This window comes from Falco peregrinus, chromosome 6 (assembly GCF_023634155.1).
Source record: "Falco peregrinus isolate bFalPer1 chromosome 6, bFalPer1.pri, whole genome shotgun sequence".
NCBI lineage: Eukaryota > Metazoa > Chordata > Aves > Falconiformes > Falconidae > Falco > Falco peregrinus.
The window spans coordinates 65465892-65483679 of record NC_073726.1 but is presented as its reverse complement, the minus strand read 5'-3'; the positions used below and the strand labels follow the sequence as shown (position 1 = coordinate 65483679).

General features: G+C 43.9%; 1 protein-coding gene across 1 annotated transcript in view; it reads right to left on the bottom strand.

Moving 5' to 3' along the window:
- Positions 1 to 3884: 3884 nt before the first annotated feature.
- TMEM178B (transmembrane protein 178B) overlaps positions 3885 to 17788 on the bottom strand; it is a 236826-nt gene continuing 222922 nt past the window's right edge. The window contains exon 4 of the mRNA XM_055808915.1: positions 3885 to 17315. Within this exon, the coding sequence (XP_055664890.1) occupies positions 17065 to 17315 (251 nt within the window). The 3' untranslated portion in view covers positions 3885 to 17064. The remainder of the gene's footprint in view (positions 17316 to 17788) is intronic.

Below are 17788 nucleotides of genomic sequence, written 5' to 3'. Positions count from 1 at the left end.
CCCAGTGCTGACTGTCGCTATAAAGACTTCACCTGTGCATTTTATTCCCTTCTCTCACCCTTTGGTTGCCTCTGCTTTTCCAAATCACATTCTTCTAATGGCACGGCTTATTTCTCCCTTTGTGTTCTGGCATGCATTCTGCCATATAACACTGTGAACAGTGAGCAAAAGCCAAAGCAAGATGCCTAGTGCTTCCAGTTCTCCTGTTTAATACCTCCTGAAATACCTACCACCACCTCTGACTGAAAGGGCTGTCTCCGGGGTATTGAGCAGGGGAAGATGATGGCCTAGTGTCTGTGACCTCTCTCCGACTGTGTCTGTGGGCAGTACAGCTCTCACGCTGCTGGGCATGCCCTTGGGCCACCGGCTCATTTCCTGGTAAAGAGCTGAGCTCTGTCAGAGGGCTTTGCTATCGCGGCTAAGGCAGGCTTCACTCTGAGCAGCCAGCTCCAGGTGAGGTCCTCGCTCCCAGTGATGACCACTTTGAATTTCAGAATTGAGAAGGCCAAGGGTTTATCTGAGGATGGGAAGAAATTGCAGGGAATTAAGCAGTCAAAGGGAAAGTGCGGCTTCCTGCAAAGAAATGGTCAGTGTTCAACCTTTGCAAGTTTACAGCAGATGCAGGGTAGCAGAGAGATGGCGGTTGAAGCCTGCTGGGGACCCTGGGGCAAGTATGGCCCCTTCGTGCTGAGCTTTGTGGTGGCAGCAGCCTCTGTCACTCCTGGCTGGTGACAGGCCGATTGCTTTGTTTGGCATGGGTTAGCAGGCTGATAAAATCATAGCTGAGCTGGCATAGTTCTTCCACTTCTGTCTGATGCAAATGAACAAGACCACCCTCCCCCTGAGCAGGGAGAGTGAAAATTTTAGTAAATGTAGCTTGTTAGGTGGCCTGGTTTTGGTCTCTGCAGGAAAAGAGCTCAGCCGTGACTCTTTAGAGGGCCCCTGGGGAAGAGCCCAATAAGGTAATGGAATAATGAGTGTCGAGCTATGAAAGCATTTCATTACCAGCATCCTCACCCCATGCAGCCCCGGTCTGCTGCAGTTATCATGCGCTTCTGACAAGAAAGGTTACCATGAGATTATCCTGCCTCTGAAACAGCAATTGTATTTCAGCGAGAGGGTCCTTATTCCTGTGTGGGCACAAAGCATTAGGAGATACCCAAAGCAAAGGGAAAGCTGTGCTTTGATGTGCTGCTCAGGGGCAGAGCAAGGGATTTCATTGCTCTGAAGAGCTGGAGTTGTTGCCCCCTGTCCCTCCATTCAATCTGCCAAGGCCCCACTGTGTTGCAGAAGAAGCCAAAGGTAGATTTCCTAAACCTAATTCTCAAAATATTCACTACTTTCTTTCCTGAGTCAGTCAGTAGTTACTTCCCTTCATGACTAGGTGGAGTCTTGAGTAGACGGAGGTATCTTTGGGTGTGATAGTGCTAATTTGAAGTGGGAGTTGGACATGAGAGATGGGCACTCCTGCTACCCTCCCCAAATGGTGAGCTGCCCAGTGCGGGTGCCGGCATGGCAGGGAAGCAGTGTCCATGCAAGGCAGCCTCAGCCCTTGCCTTCCCGACTGAGACAGCTAACAAGGGCACAGCAAGCCCCTGCTCTGCCACAGGCAGCTTGTGTGATGTTGAGTTATTCAAATCCCTCTGTTCTCCATGTCTTCTTTGGCGAAGTTAATGAGTCTTCCCTTCTCTTGCTCTCTGCCTGCTTTGTCTAGTCGGACTGCAGGCTCCTGTGTGGTGCTATGGCATCTCCCCTTGTGCCAGAGGGCTGGACCCCAAGAAGTGAGCAGCAGCGGGCAAAGCACCGTGGAGCCTGCAGCAACAGGGCTGGGCAGCCCAGGCACTGCAGGGAGCACCAGCACACTGGGGGGTTAAAATTCAGCCCTCGTGTAGCTAATGCAAACCTGGCGTTCTATGTACAAATCTTTCCTGAAGTGAGGCCACTCTCTTTCTGCAGTGCAGACGCTTCCACGATGGCCTCTTTAGCTCTACCTTCAAGCAGCAGCCAGCTCCTTCAGTTCACGTTCTTCTTCCCCTTCCCTGCACAAGCACTGAGCAGCTGAGCCCTCTGTCCCAGCGGCCACATTCCCGAGGCTTTCCCTGCCATTGCTGCCACAAAAGAGAGCACCTGCTTTCTCCCCTGCCACAAAGTGAGATCTGCACGCTTCCATTTTTAGCACCAATGAATCGCATTGCCTCTGCTGATGGCAGAGAGCAAAGACCTGAGCTGCCCCTACCACCAGCATTTACTGCTAAACCAGAGGTGTCAGTAAGCAGATGAGGACGGCTGGGTGGGTGGCTGTGCCTGGAGGCACAGGCGAGGGTAAGCAAGAAGAAGAGACTTTTAATCAAATGAGTTTTAATCCCCCATGGTGCCGACACACCACTGTACAGCCTTCACTCTTCATTTGCCTTGGGAGGGTTGCAGCTTCAGCAGCCTCCAGCCGGCTCTTTCTCCCTCCTGCTCTCTGCTTCACCCCACAGACTTTATTTGCAGGAGCAGGCAGGTCATAAGTACTGGTAATACAAGCAATTTCACTCAAAATGTGGCAAAAATAGGTACATCCTCCAAGTTCTGAGTTTAGTATATTCCCAAGATTTCTGATGTCACTGAGCCATTAGTGACAGGGAAGAGGCGAAGGAATTTATGCTAGTACCAATGAGGTTTTTGACAGAGAATTCCCTTTTATGCCTCTCCATTCAGACCCTTCATTTGGTTCCTTACTGCAGTTGATATTTTAGACAGCACCTCTTTGGGGGCAGGAAGGAGTCCACCCGGAGAACTGCAGGAGACTGTTGTTGCTACAGCCCAAAGTCTGTTGTTAAAAACTAGTCAGCTTGGGAAGAACCATCAGCTAGAAAAATGTGCCACCTGGCAGGATGTTTTAGGTGCCTTCTTATATTTGACTGTCAGATCTTGATAGGTACAACTGCTGAATCAGGTAAAAAAACAGACAAGTTCAATATTTAACACCATACCCAACAAAATAATCACATTTTAAACATACCTTGCCTGCATTTTTTGAAACAATTTAGTTCTAGGCAAATTAATTTAAAACTCATTGATTAAAAAATTAAAAAGTTGTGGTTTTCTCTTTGACCTACTCTTCTGCTTTTCCTCTGCTGGGACAGCTGAAAGCACTTCTGCCCATTCCTCTTAATTTCTTTTTATACATTTGGGGTAGGGTTTTTTTACATTTACATTTGTTGTGAAAGATCCTTGCATGTTCAACCTGGGATACCTGCAGCCCGGCTTTAGTTGCACACTCAAGGCTGCATAGAAAATGTATGTCTAATTCGCTGTTGTTGTCCTGAGGATACAAGTGCAATGAGGAAGCACTAATATCAGTGCAGCGTTGTGCTTGCCAGGTTTCCTGAAGCCTTTACAGCCGAGCACTGGAAACCCGAAAGGCTGTATTTCATATTTGGTTTTGTTTATTTACTGGAGGAAGGTGGGGGCTAAACTACTGCGATGTCTCTACACATTTCAATCAAGCCACAGACTTCGACATGTTAGGTGGCTCCAGAAAGGATTAATGGTGTTAGAGTACATGCAGTTCCCAAGGCTCCAGGAGGAATCAATCCCTTCTATGACTGGCAGAAAACCCTCTTCATAAATAGTCAGGCTGAGATACTGGTTGTGTTTCTAATGTTTCCTGCAGTGTTTCTGATCAGAAGCCATCCAATCATTATTATTAACAGTTTTAACAGAGCATTTCCAGTACCCCATTGCTCAGAGGCCACCCACCTTCCAGTTCTGCTCTTTGTCCTTCATCCTTCATCTGGGGATGGTGAGAGGTGTCCAGCCTTGCTCCTGACACAAGCAGACACAGCCGCTTAAAACACACAACATGATTTTTTTTATTTGTTTAATCAGTTTACATTCCACAACTGACAGTTTACTTATTTATTTTTAAATTTTCCATGAACAAGTTCTTTAGTTAGTTACCAGACAAGATTTTAATCAATGGAAATACAGTATTCTTTGCCAATCTGGATAAAACCAAAAGCAAACAAAATCAAAACAAAAGGAAAATTGTAATATGTAGCCAGTTTTTCGGCAGTTGTGATGCTTTCTGCAACTTTTGTCTTTCGAAGTTACAGGGGTTTGTTCTTTCCCCCTGTTAGCTCCCTGATCTCAATGCTGCCACTAAAATGATCCTTCAGGGCCATGGTTGAGCAAACACCAATGCATGTACATGAACACCCATGGGTCTGCAGATTAGCACCTTGGATTAAAGGAACAAGAAGTTTGGGTTTGTTTCATGTTTAAACAACCTCTGTTCACCTCTCCTGCAACAGTTTACAGGAAGAAATGGAAAAGTACAATACATTGATAAGATGTCACATTACTTGTGAAATTAGCCACCACACTCACATCTTACCAGAACAGCCTAACGTAATAGTCACTTATTGTTGATGTATCGTTAGCACCGATGGCTGCAGGAGCCACTTTGCCTCTTGCAGCAGCACTGAAGTCTGAACCTCACAGGACATGCCAGTCTCAATTACTTCTGACAACTGGATGTTACTACACAAACTCTTATTTTTTTTATTATATGCATTAAACTCTGCGCAAATTGGCTAAAAAGTGGTCCAGTTGGTTGAGCGGCTGCATACACAGTTCAAATATCCTTGACAATGCCTGAAAAATTCCAGAAATTGAAACATTTTTGGATGTTCTAAATATGCTAGTTTAATATATTTCAATGTAATTCCCAACCTAGCAAAGCAATTAGGCATGTACCTAGCTTTAAGCATGGCAATAACATCATTAGTGTGACATTCATGCTCGAAATTGGGCAAGTGCTTTGTGGGATCAAAGCTCTGTAGCAGTGCTCTGATGAAGTCAGGATCCTGAGTGTTCTAATCCTGGCTTTCACATTTAAACCATTGCAGATTTGGATAAACCAGCTACAGTCTGGATTTTAAGAAGTGCTGAAAACAGAAGACTCCACCTGCAGCTAGCAGAAGCTGCAAGGGGGCATCAAACCACTAAGCATCAGGTCTTTTGCCAGGCTTTTGGCTTCCCATCTCTACAATGGCTATAATACAAACCTGCCTGAGACAGGTCTGGTGTGACTTATACCTGTAAAATTTTCTGAAGAGAAAATATGCCAGATAAATGCAACGTATGAATGCATTTCTCTGATTATGCCTGAGTATTGTGGCATTCTAGGTCTTTTTTAATCCAGCTTTGATACGTGTGTACTGCACTTAGAGGAAACATAAACATCTGGCCAAGATGCATCTCATTGACAAATGTCTTGTACCAGTCATCTCATTTTACTTGGGAAAGTCCTAGAAAAGGGCTGACGTACTTCAATTCACAAGCATTTAAGTGAATTATTATCCTAAGCCTCTCAAAGTGTCAATTGGAGACAGTGGTGACTGTGACTTTTGTCATCACCAAAGGATGGTTATGGGAGTTGTTTAATTTCTTCTGAGCAAGAAGATGCTTCTTAAGGAAAAAAGGACCAATGAAGGAGCCAAGGAAAGGGAACCTTCCAAAAACTTTTGGCCAGTGTGGCAGCTCATGACTAGGGTGAATATTACTTGTGGCAGAAGAAATCCTAAAGAGCAAATATCTGCCTGAGATGTACCTGCTGTGTGGGGACAAGAGTCCAGCGAGTCTCATTTCTCACTGACCTTTGTGCAAAACGCTAGTACCTTCACACAGCCTGGCCATGTTTTGCCATAGGAGTTGAGTCAGCGAGGAGTCAGACCCACCCTCTGAACTGGCTGAGTGGTTCGTGAGCGGCACGGTGGAGCTGGCAGGGCAAGGTGATGCTTTAGCTCTCTGATGTGAGGTGGCCATGTGAGCTCCATCCCTCCTCCTGCCTACTGCCTCGGATCACCCCAGTGCCAGGCATTGCTGCTGTCCCACGGGAGGCTGTGCCTTCTCTCCCTGCTGCAGCATCGCAGGAGCAGGTTATGGCTTTCATTAGCAGGTGAGACGGTTCTGTTTTAAGAGAAAGCGGAAGATTATCCAAGAAGATAATCCAAGTGCAGCATGGGGCTGAGGGGCCAGGCAGGCCTCCCTTGGCAAGCTGCACCCTTGGCAAAGTCAGCCTGGCAGCGAGGAGAGTGTGCATGGCTGGACACGCAGCGCTGTTGTAAAGATACGGGAAAGAAAGATGAACTGGGACAGAATCACCCTTTAGAGCCTCCTCCCACACAGTGTTGCACATTGACTTTGTCACCTTTGAAAAGGAGGTTTCCTTTGACAGTAAAACTCTGAAAAGTCTGCAAAACCCTTATGGGGCACAGTGAGTTGACAACGAAACGAGCAACCTTTGAGAGTCCCACATCCCAGAACCCTCCTCATCTGTCTCACAGAGAGGAAGGGCAGGAGGGCAATGACGAGAATTTAGGAACAGTCTGAAAAATCATGCAGAAAATGGTGCTGCATCCTTAAATTTGATTTATTCTCAAGCTCCTTATTTCCAGAATTCACCCTTAAAGCCTTTATTTCTTTTTCACAGACATCTCAAATAACAAAACAGTCACGTATGCAAGAGTTGGTATGGAATGGGATTTAGAGAAAAACGTCTTTACAGGAAGCATCTCTATATTCTCACACAGAGGGAGGAAAAGGAAGAGAGGGAGAGAGGGGCACATGTCTGATTCCTCAAAAAAGGGAAAGGGAGAACAGGAGAGGAATGTCAGGATGAAACGGGACAGCTTGGTCAAGGTGATGCCATGCTGAAAAATAACTTTTGATCCCTGCAACTCAGCTTTATCTTCCCCATTCTCGCTAAAGTCTTTCCCTAAGTACTGGTACACAGTATTGAATTTGTACTTTACAGGTCCCTGCAGGCCAGCTAAAGTCCCTCTTGTCATAACCTTAACAGTATTTTAAAAAATAAAGTCGTTCTGAGAGATGGGTGAAGATTATCAAGTTACTGACTTACATTTACCCGTAGAAATAAATAGTAGTGACCACACCTTGGCACAACATTCAAAGTTCACTTAGCTCTGGAGTTTACAGAAATCAGTTTAATTCTCCCACTCCTCTGACTGTGTTTGTTTTATTCAGGTAAAATATAGGAATATGTAAGACCTCCTGAATTCTTATACTGGATTAAATCACTGGTCCTTCCAGACAGACTTGCTTTTAATATGTGATTCCAAATTTTGGCTCTGAGAGACTCTCACCATGAGATGGAGATGTACGTTCAGCCTTGTCAGAGCAGCTTTCTGAATAATGCAGTCACGGTTCATTCTCCTGTTGAGTCCTCAGGTTGTTTTTTTCTGAGGACAACTATAATCCCAACAATAAGGGATGAAACTGCAATCTCTTTAATCTCCATGTAAACAGTTTGTAAAGCAGTTATTAACATAGGGAAAAAAATATGAAACTACACAGAGTGTACCTTAGAGGAGAATTTGATGATTATTTCTACCAGCTAGATGACTTTTTTCAGGCCAGTTTGGGGACAGAGCAAGAAAGTAACCTTCAAACAGCTCAGCCATTCAAACTTTTAGGATGTAAATTCACTCCTTGAACTGCTTTAGCAACGCCCAGGACTGGCAGAGAAAGGTGAAGAGTTCAGACCAAAGATCTCTGATCTCCAGCATTGAATGGAGCACCCAGTAGTCTATGCCTGGAGACTACCTCGAGGAACTCACCTTACGTGCATTTCCAAGGGCTGATGCGAGCCCTATCATTTGGAGTCATGTTGCAATTTGGCAGGGGAAGGCTGCCATGAACATCTCCTTTTGTTCCAACAGTCTTCCACAATTAACACCTCTGTTTTGCATGGTCAGCCAGGCCATGCAGCTGAAGCACAGGGCCATGGCTGATCTCCATATGGATGTTCTTCTGCACTAGGTCCCTGATTCATCTCACCACGGTTTAAGATCTTTTAAGATCTTGGGACCACGCAAGATAGGTGAGTGGTCACTCTGCAGAGTGAGAGGGAACTTCTAAAGCCGACTTCGATGTCATTTTTACTGGTTGACCATCTAGAAACTACTGTCTTTCTTTATTAACTACACAAGAAACCAAAGGAGATGAGCCCATTAACATGAAGAGCTCCGTTAAGTGCCTAAGGTTAATGCGGATGAGTGCAGGTCAGAAAATCCAGGCCTTCACGTAGCTTGACTTCGTTCACAACGGTGCTCCTCACGAACGTACACCTAGTGCAGAAGAACGGCACCTGTACAAAGGGCCTCTTAATGAAGCGTGAGTGAGTCTGTTGATAGAGCTAATGCGGAACAGAAATTCTGCCGTGGCTTTTCCAGTCCATTTCTTTTCCTTAAAAAACCCTCGAGACCCAGTCCTATGCTTGGATATATGTGTGTGGATGTGCATGCTGCTGACTTTAGTGTGGTACCCTTCCCCAGCTGGCACAATGGTGGAATGAGGATTTTCCTGGGAAATAGTACTTTTAACTTTGCTTTCATTTAAAACTGAGATACATATGAAGATTGTGAAAAAGAAACAGTCCTTTGCCTGAAATTCTGTACATCAACCTCAGGTTATTTCAGGCAATCATGAAGCTATGGACATTTTTCATAAATTTACAAATATATATACACATATATATACATATATACATGTATATGTGTGTCAGCCTATGGGCTAGATTTACCACTGCAATATTTCAGCCACACACATGTATAATGGCTGTTTTTTGCAAAAAGAGGTTGGTATAAAGTTGGAGACACTTAGTAGTGACTGTTCCTGTGTCTACGCAAAAGATCCTTAAGTGGGCTGACATATAAGTACAGCCCCCTCACATAAGTCCCCTCACCACATATACACAATAAATAGGACCTAGTCTTACAGCTGTTAATGAAGCAATTTTCCCATTGACTCCAATGACCTGTAATCAAAGGGAATTTTACTTGAGAAAGAACTGAAAGTTCAAGCCCATTTTAGGTACATTTTACAGCTTTGAAAGTTCTAATGTCTGTCATATTAGGCCTCAAAATGCTTTAAAATAATTTAAGTTACTGCAGAAAAATAAAGTTACTGCAGAAAAATATCTTCAAAAGTCCCCAAATATGCTTTTCTGTTTAAGTAGGGGAAATTTTGTCCTGCAAAAGATCAAACAACAAATACATGAATATAAACACTCTAAGTGATGGAAATTGCCGAGTAAAAATAGTAACAGTTTAAATTAGATGTCTGTGATTGTTGTTGGTGCCCAGGAGTTATAAATAATTCAGTACACCCTAACTGAATAGTCTAAGGCTGCACTTTTATTTTATTGTTCTGATTACTCAAGCCTTTTTCTTATGATCTATATTGTTAATGAATAACCCTTCACAAAAAAATACAGCCTTATGCTTTACAGTCAGATGAAAACTATTCTTGAGATAAAATGTCACAAGAGCTTAAGCAAATTAGGAGCATATATTTTTAAAAAAATATATGTAGGCACCAAAGGCATTTAGTGTTTTACTTCTGTTCACTGTCTAAGGAGGAATTGGATGCTGAGGCTTTTTTCTGTGGCTGGCCCCAGGAGATTGAACTGTATCTAATTCATCCTCCTTGGTGTCTACATCACTTTGAAACTGGGGCAAAACCCGCAGGTCACACAGCTTTTTGAAGACTTGGCTCTATCTCTTCTACCGCTGAATCGCTCTCACTGTTTGGGTATTTCTGACCAGCTGGCAAAATAACAAGGCCACTGGAAGGAATTGCCTTTACAGAGGTATTCCTTTGCCTTGCTGCCACAGGTAGGGCTCAGAGCCACAGGGCTGTGAAGCTCCCTACTGTGCCGAGCAGCAATAACGATCTTCATGCTGCCACAGCCCGCACAAGCCCTCTGCAGAGAACAGAAATAAGACTCGAGTAGTGTCCTGCCATGGTGCTGCCTCTTGGCACAGTGGGATTTTTACACTAGGGGATCAAAAGGTTTTCTGATTTGGAGGTGATGTGGTGCGATTTTTCTCTTGTGACTGAGGCCATCTGTGTTTGAGAAGCACCTTGCAACACCAGGTTGTGAGAATCAGTCTTGTGAATACCAAGGCTGTCCTTCTGATGGGACTTCAGATTTTTTTTCCCTTAGCCTTACACACTCAGAAAGCGACACCCGTATATATCACAAATAAGTGGTTAGTACCACAGTCTATGGCACTAGAAGACAGTAAGGACTTGTGGACACAACTGTGTTTTTGGAGGTAGGATGGCAAGCTCGGGACTGCCTGGATCAGAAGTAGTTCTATAGGAACCCTGTATTGAAGAGCACTGATGGTCAGCTCTGGAGAGTCTTGCTGCAGTGTTTCAGGATGTTTCTGCCCTGAGCTGTTCACTGCCTCCTCTTCTGCTGGAGGTACCTGCCCAAAGGCAAGATAGGCAGAAAGAAACACATATTTGTGTCTTAGCTGCTTCCTTTCCCTGCATCTCTGGGATCAGAACAACACTGGCAACTCTTTCCTAAATATTCTAATACATTTGATGGCAAATACCAGTTTGTCCCACTTGTATTATGCTTCCCCATGTCTCTTCATCAGATAGTTTCCATGCAGTCTGCACACACAACCTAACATGGATGCAGATGGCATCTGAATTGCATTGTAACTCCTGATTTAATAGAAAACAAACTATTATGCTTCATTTTGCTGTGTATTTTCTCTCTAGTACACATGTTTACAGCTTACTAGCACCCACATCACGTGGGATGTACCTGTGTGTTTGTCTGGGTGTGGAGGGGAGTGAGGGTGTCTGTGTGTATATGCCCTACACGAGAAAACTTTTGAAGTCGCTTTCAGCCACTCTGCTGGCGTGCTAATCAGTGAAGGAAAAATATAAAAATGCAATCCTATGAGGGACAGACAGTTTCTGCTGATGATACTACAGGTGACATTGGATTGTCCTCATGTAATGCTACTAATGCCGTCAATTTTGACCTATAGCAACTGTTGTTTGGTTTCCTTTTTTCCAGTCCCCTGCCTTCCCTTGGAGATAACCTATCTAAGCCTCCATTATTTTCATTGCAAGTCTTCCCTGAGCAAGGAAGGACAATTGATCTGTGATTCTGGAGTGCTTTACTAGAGGTGACCAGCATTTCATTTCCCTCTTGTGGCCTATATATTGAGGCAGTCATCTAGGCTCTTTCTCCAAGTTAGATCTAAACACGTGCAAGGCAAACTGCAATTAAAATGACACCATTGTATCAAGCTCCAGTTCTCCCACAGATGTCAACAGGGAGTTGTCAGAGCCCCTGGCACCAACAGTAGGTCATTTGTTTTAAAAAGTTTGCAGTCTCTAACTATGGCTCTGAAAAAAGCTGTAGGATTGGGGTATTAGTGGGGCAGGCAGGCAGGAAACCTTAAATTGTGTGTGTGTGTGTGACATCTGATGACTGTTTCTTACTAAAGCCAAAGATTAGATATTGTGAGTGTGTAAGCACACATTTCACTTTCAGTGTTAATCACGACAGCACTAAAATGTTTTCTAAGGCACCTGATCCAAACCTCCTGAAGCCAAGGGGAAGCATTCTACGGACTTCGACAGACTATGGAACAGATGCATTATATTCCTGGCTGTACCTGAAAACAGTAAGTTTTGAGCTAAGCTCTGGTTTCATGATTTTTCAGCTTAGATTGGCAGAAGCAAGATCTTATGGATCCAGCCTGGAGTTTGCAGTCAAACTTTAGGCTTTTTTGAAACTCAGTTCCTGACCTTGGAATTTCATTCATCACTAATCTTTACGTGCTGTTTGTGCTTCATGCACACTTTTTACTTCTTGTCTGTCAGTGGTGCCTGGCAATCGTTCAGAGCTGTCTCAGTTTTTCACCTTGAGTCTTCCCTCGCTGGCTGGCTGAGCACAGCAGTACGGGCCATGAAAGACTGAAAAACCTGGGGGCAAGGAAATGCAGTGTTGGTTTGTGTGAATGTGTCTGAGCACTCCTATAGCCCTTATAGGGCTATGTAGAGACACACAGAAGAAAGAGCCCGAATAATGTATGTCTTTATTTAAACTATACTTGGTAACATATTATTTCCTCTCCATTTCACTGCTGGCAGTTAGCTTGGCACTCAGGAATTAAGGACAGATTACAGTGATTTTTTTTTCTGAGCTCTGCTTATCAGTGGGGCTCCAGGGATGAGCCTGATTTGGAGGTGCTGCATGGTGGGTAAATGGACAACCACGGAGACACAGTCTTCCAGAATGCTTGGGAATCTGAGATACCCCCTGCATATCAATTCTTTCTTTCACCTACGCTGTTTTTATCCACTGTCCAATGAACTGCACAGCTAACATGCCATAGCTAAAAATGGTCCCAAATGACTTGCATCTACAGGAAAGCAGAATACCTGCTCTCATGATTCTCTCCTGGAAGGATGAGGATCCTCTGTTTAGAGGACTCTGAGAGCTGTGGGGGTTTTTTTTCCTTTCATTTGTTACTGCAGCTAGAATAACACTTTTAAAAGTAATGGACGTTTTTCAGAAGCAATATTTTAAAGAAATTGCTCTGGTCACTTGTGGTTTGTGATCCACTTGTGACTGTCCCTGGAGTGGAATGAAAGATATAAAAAAAAGTCCAACTAGTGCAGGGACTGTACTGTTTAGATTAGGGAAGATCAGTTCTGTGTTTGCAGAGAGGGAGAAGGGAGAGATGATATATATAGGCGGCCAGTATGAGTCAGGAATTTTAACAGGCAAACAGTTTTAGCTTGAAGAAGGTGTCCTACACAGTCCGTAAGATACAGAGCACATGGACTCCTGCCATGTAGCCCCCTCATGTATGCAGTGCCCCGGCGGGGATGGACAGCAGAACCCCTTGTAGCTAACTTGCTGCGGTCACAGGACAGCTTCACTGCACAAGAAGCGAGAGTCACTACACACAAAACCTCAGCCTGCAGATCGCAGTGGTTGAGCCAATTCATCCTGCGCCCCTAGGACTGGCATTTCGTGACATCTGTGTTCACTGCAGTGAAGTTCTGGAGCATAGAGATGTGTTGTCCCAGCAGTGCAACATGACAGGCCATGTGCAGGAAAGAGCCTGCCAGCTACAGGATCCTGTGTTACCACCTCATGGAAAGGGAGACCAATCACCCACTGGTACATCAGGCTAGGCCAGCAGTGTCACTTTATCCACAAGGGGGGATAGGAAAACAAGAGCGGGGGCTGGACTCTGCAGGAAGCTGAACATCATCCAGGAAAACACATTCTTAACTTTAAGCATGTGAATAAGTCTATCAAAGTTAAGGGGATTAGTCACATGCTCCAAGTAAAGCACATGCTTAGGCACTTTGCCAGAGCAGATCTGAGGGACAGCATCAAGCCCCTTAACGTTAGGATCACAGCTAGCAGATTTCTAATTAGCTGCTCCTCCAACTAGAAAAGACACACTAGTCAAAAAGCTTGAATCTCTGTTCAGAAAGATTATTTCAAAGCCTCCCCAAAATGCAGAAACTCAGACTAGATGTGAGTGTTCTGTCTCAGGATAGACGGAGACGCTAATGATTGCAAATTTGAATCTGGATGTATTTTGAGTCAATCCTGCTCTAAAGAAGAGTCTGAGCCAACAGAAAGCGTGGTGAGGCTATGTGCCCCATTCAAGGGTATCAAAGCACATAGGGCTCCTTCCAGTTCTCTGAGTAGCACGGAGGGAAATTCACAATATCTCAAGGGGGTTTTGCCCTTACTTGAGGCAGAGATGAGAGAACTGGTGTTTGGAGAAATATTTGGGCATCCAGTTTGAGATTAAGGTTATATGATCATCTGCTGCTTCAGACACTTACTTCAATAGTTTTTAAGATGCTTCACAGCCACACAGACCTTACAGAGCCTATGCTATAGCAAGTAGAAAATCACAGAACTGGCCCAAAGATCCAGGGTTAACACTCTTCTGTTCTAAATAAAAATAATCATAACCCTCTTCCACCGTTGCCACACAGACAAACACACAGGCTCATATACAGCTTGTAAGCCAACATCATCTGAGAACACTTCATCAAGGCAGAACTATTTTCATGCCAGCTGCAGAAAGAAAACTTTGAGAGGCCATAAAACAGCAAAATTATTTCCATTTCTTTAAATCATATGGCTAGCCCTCTTTCAAAACTGTATCTGTAAAAGAATACACGCTGTAAACAGTCACGGACCATGCAAAGGTACATCATCACAGACGCTGTCATACTGCTTTCCATGGCACAGGGCCTGATGGTGGACTCCAGCTAGATACCTCCACCCTTTAGTTTGCCTGGGTCACTCCAGGTACCTGTATTCACATGAAACAACTATCCTATCACACTCAGCACTGCAGAGGAAGAACAAAGTTTGCGTTCAAAGCTGTTTTAATCTAACAGTTATTTTCCTAAAGCATTATTATCTTAATGAGAAGGTTTTTTCACAAATTTTGAAAAAAATCACAGATTTCTTTATAGGTCTCTTTTAGTTTTTAGTTACTGGTTTTCTGCTTTCAATTTTCATTTAGCTTTCCAAGAGCTGTTTTTATTTTTAATTTCCTTCTTCTGTCCAATGGTTCATCAGCCTCCTTACCTAGTAGGCACAGTCAAACGGTTTTAAAGCTTTCCAAAACAACTCTATTTGAAAATCTTTCCAGAAAAAAGAAATAAACCAATCTACTTAAAAAGGAAGCTTCAAAAGGCTTGTATTTTCAACATGAACAAATAAATACTTTCTCTGGTCACATCTAATGGAGAATGAAATGATGAAACTTCAGCTGCCAAGGATGGCACTTCAGTGGCGACACACTGACTTGGCAGCTGGCATTGGCATGTTTGGGGAATTTGTAGACATGAGAAAGCAAAAGCCAGGTAGTTGAGAGAGAATGAAAGAAACCCAAATCTACCCTACTCCAAAATGCCCTCCATAAACTTCATTTCTTTGGGTACTATTAATAAAGCAACACTATCACACGAAGTGTAAGGGGAGGGGAAGCAGGACTGGAAGGAAAATGGCTGTGCAATTGTATTACATAAGAATTATTCATTGGTTTGATTTTTTTAACTAAGCAAAATACTTTTTCTTGCCAGCTGTTTAAATGGCATGACCTGGAAATTAATGCCTTCATTTCTGTGTAGCAGGCACAGTCTCAACAGGTTGCCGCCTCCTGGAGAGATATTTTTAGATATAGAGGATGACTTCTTATTGACAAAGGAGGACCGATGGCATGCAGCTATCGTGTAAGAAAGGATTGCTGGTACTGTCCCTGAATCAAGAGCATGTTGGGTTGGGTTGATTCTGGGGAGGCCTTTTTTCTCTGCCCTGTCTCCCTTTGCCTATATGTTTATTTGCCAGTGGTACCCTCGCTCCGGGATACGGCCGTTCAGCCATTGCCTCTTCAGACTTCTTTTGGTTACACCCTCGGTCCTTCCTCCCCACCTTCTGCTCAGCCACTGGTTCCCTGCAAAGACCCGCTGCCCTCACAGCCAAAACACTTCGCTTCCTCTACTGGCATTCACCCACGTCTGCAGACTTAGCTGTTCGTTTAGCTCTTCTGGGACCTATGACCTGAACAATGGGAAGAGCAGAGTGAGGGGGAAAAGGAGACAAAGAGAAGAGGAGCAGCAGGAAAAAGAGAAAGACCAAAAAAGAGAGAAAGTCACATTTGCAGATTCGCAATTATATCATACAACACTTGAACTTATGGGAAATGGATCTCTGTTCTCTGCATCTGACCCTTTCGCTTCCATCTGTGCACAGTTCTCCCAGATGGAGAGTGGAGATGTCCAGTGAACCAGGGCAGTTTCCAAAGACAAGATGTGGGAAGGTCTTATTTGTCATACATGAACACAATGAGAGGCGTCTCTTACTTCTCCCTTATAAAAATTAGCTGCCCTTTCCTCCTCGGCAATGGCTTTTGCCCCGTTGTCTTAAACATCCAAAATGGAAACTCGATGAAATCCCACTCCAGCAGATATCTGGGAAGAACAACTGTCAGGGCTTCCCCCACCTCCCTTTTCCTTGGTCAGTCTTCCCTTGGATCCGCCATCCCGAACTTTTTAGATGCTCCATGAAAACAAAAAAACCATCCTGAAATCCACCAGAGGAGACATGCCGTCTCAGACCTGACAGCTTTCCTCACGCTTCTGTAGTTGCGGTGCCTCAGTCTTGGGCCACAAACACAGCATGGATGACTTAGTGGACAATCACATTGCAATGTTTTAAATTTTTTGTTTTCTTAAAAAAAAATAAATAAAAGAAGAGGGAAGAAAAATCTATACACACATGTATCACAGCATTTTCAAAAGGCCTTCTGCTGCATTTACGTTAGCAGTTCAGCCTCAGTTGTAAGCCTGGATGTAAGGCAGCTGGAAGATTAAAACCGCATTGTTGGAAAGTCCGCTGAGATGTCCTCATGGAGTTGGTTTTTTTGTTGTCGCTTTCTGTTTTTATTTTGTTAGATCTCTTTATTATTATTATTATTATTATTATTATTATATTTTCACTTGTTTGCTTCTCTCTAAAGTTTGGCAGGCAAAGAGAAAAAATGCTTTTCTGCTTTTCCCCACACGTTCTGTCCATTTTGTTTTCTATGTTTTAAGAAAAACAAAAACAAAACCAAAAAAAGCCCAAAACCAATGACAGGGCAGGCTTCTGTCATTTTGTTTTAAGAAAGAAGAAGAAAGTGGGTGGGTTTCTGGGAATGACCTTGAGGAGGTATGTTGTAGAGGTGGCTGAAATGCTTGATTTGCTCTTTCACTTGCTGTTTGCATTTTCCCTTCTGGCTGCAATGGACAGGCTTTTGTCCTCCCACCCACCCTCCATGTCCTGTACAGATTTCTGGTTCCAGATCCCCCACACGGACCCCCTGTTCCCCTTCCCAAATGGCAGTGGGCAGGTGCAACTATATGTTCATTCGACCTCTAAGGTATGATGCTGAAGTTAAGAGTCGGATGGAAGAGCCATGTGAGAGAAAAGCTTTCCCATCGCTGTGAGAAAGAACGAAGCAACACAGAGTCCGGTGGACATGTGAGTGCCATGTTGGACTCAGCTTTACCTTGGCACTGGCATTAATTTGAGATTATATATATATAATTATATATACATATATATGCATGTATAGGTATACATATACATAGACATATATATATGTGTGTGTGTGTGTGTGTGTGTGTATTTGTTTGCTATTTGTTTTAGCACACTGTCCCATTCTCAGGTCTAGATTTGGGGCAGTTGGTCCTGGGGACAGGTTGGACAGAAGGGGCCAGAGTGCAGAAGAAGCCAGAGATAAGAGTGAGGCCCAGGCCCCCCCACGCACAGAACATGGACCAGCCATAGCCATGGCTGATGTCGTCGGGAAGTCCGTACAGGTAGCGGGGGTAGCGGGAGAGCTCAAAGTTGATTCCAGCCACGCACGTGCACAGTGAAATGATGCAGAAGGTTCCTGGAGGAGAGCGGGAAGGGAAGAAGAAGGGAGGAAAAAAACAAAGAGAAGTTAGAAGAGTGATAGACATACCACTTTCCAAGTCGCCTGAGAAGAGCTGGTGCAAGCAGTAAGGAAATACCTAGGGGAAGATGTTTGTCTAGAAAGTGGCTTAGTCTAGCAGCTCCACAGGGAATGAACTGAGTGCCACCAGAGCCTTGAATATTGATCTGACGCTGAACAGAGCTGTATGGAGAAACATCCACAGGAACGGTCTTTTCATTACAAGCACTCTCTTGGGAACCAGAATGCTTCATGAAACCATTGATTTTTCTGGAATTTTGCTTTAGACAAATACAGAGTGAGTCATCATGTTTCAGTATTATTTTTTTTTTTTTTTTTGGGGGGGGGGGAAGCTTGGTATTTTTGTTTAATTTCAATTTTTCAGTGATGGATTTTATAGAAGAAAATATTACAAAATACTTCACGTATTC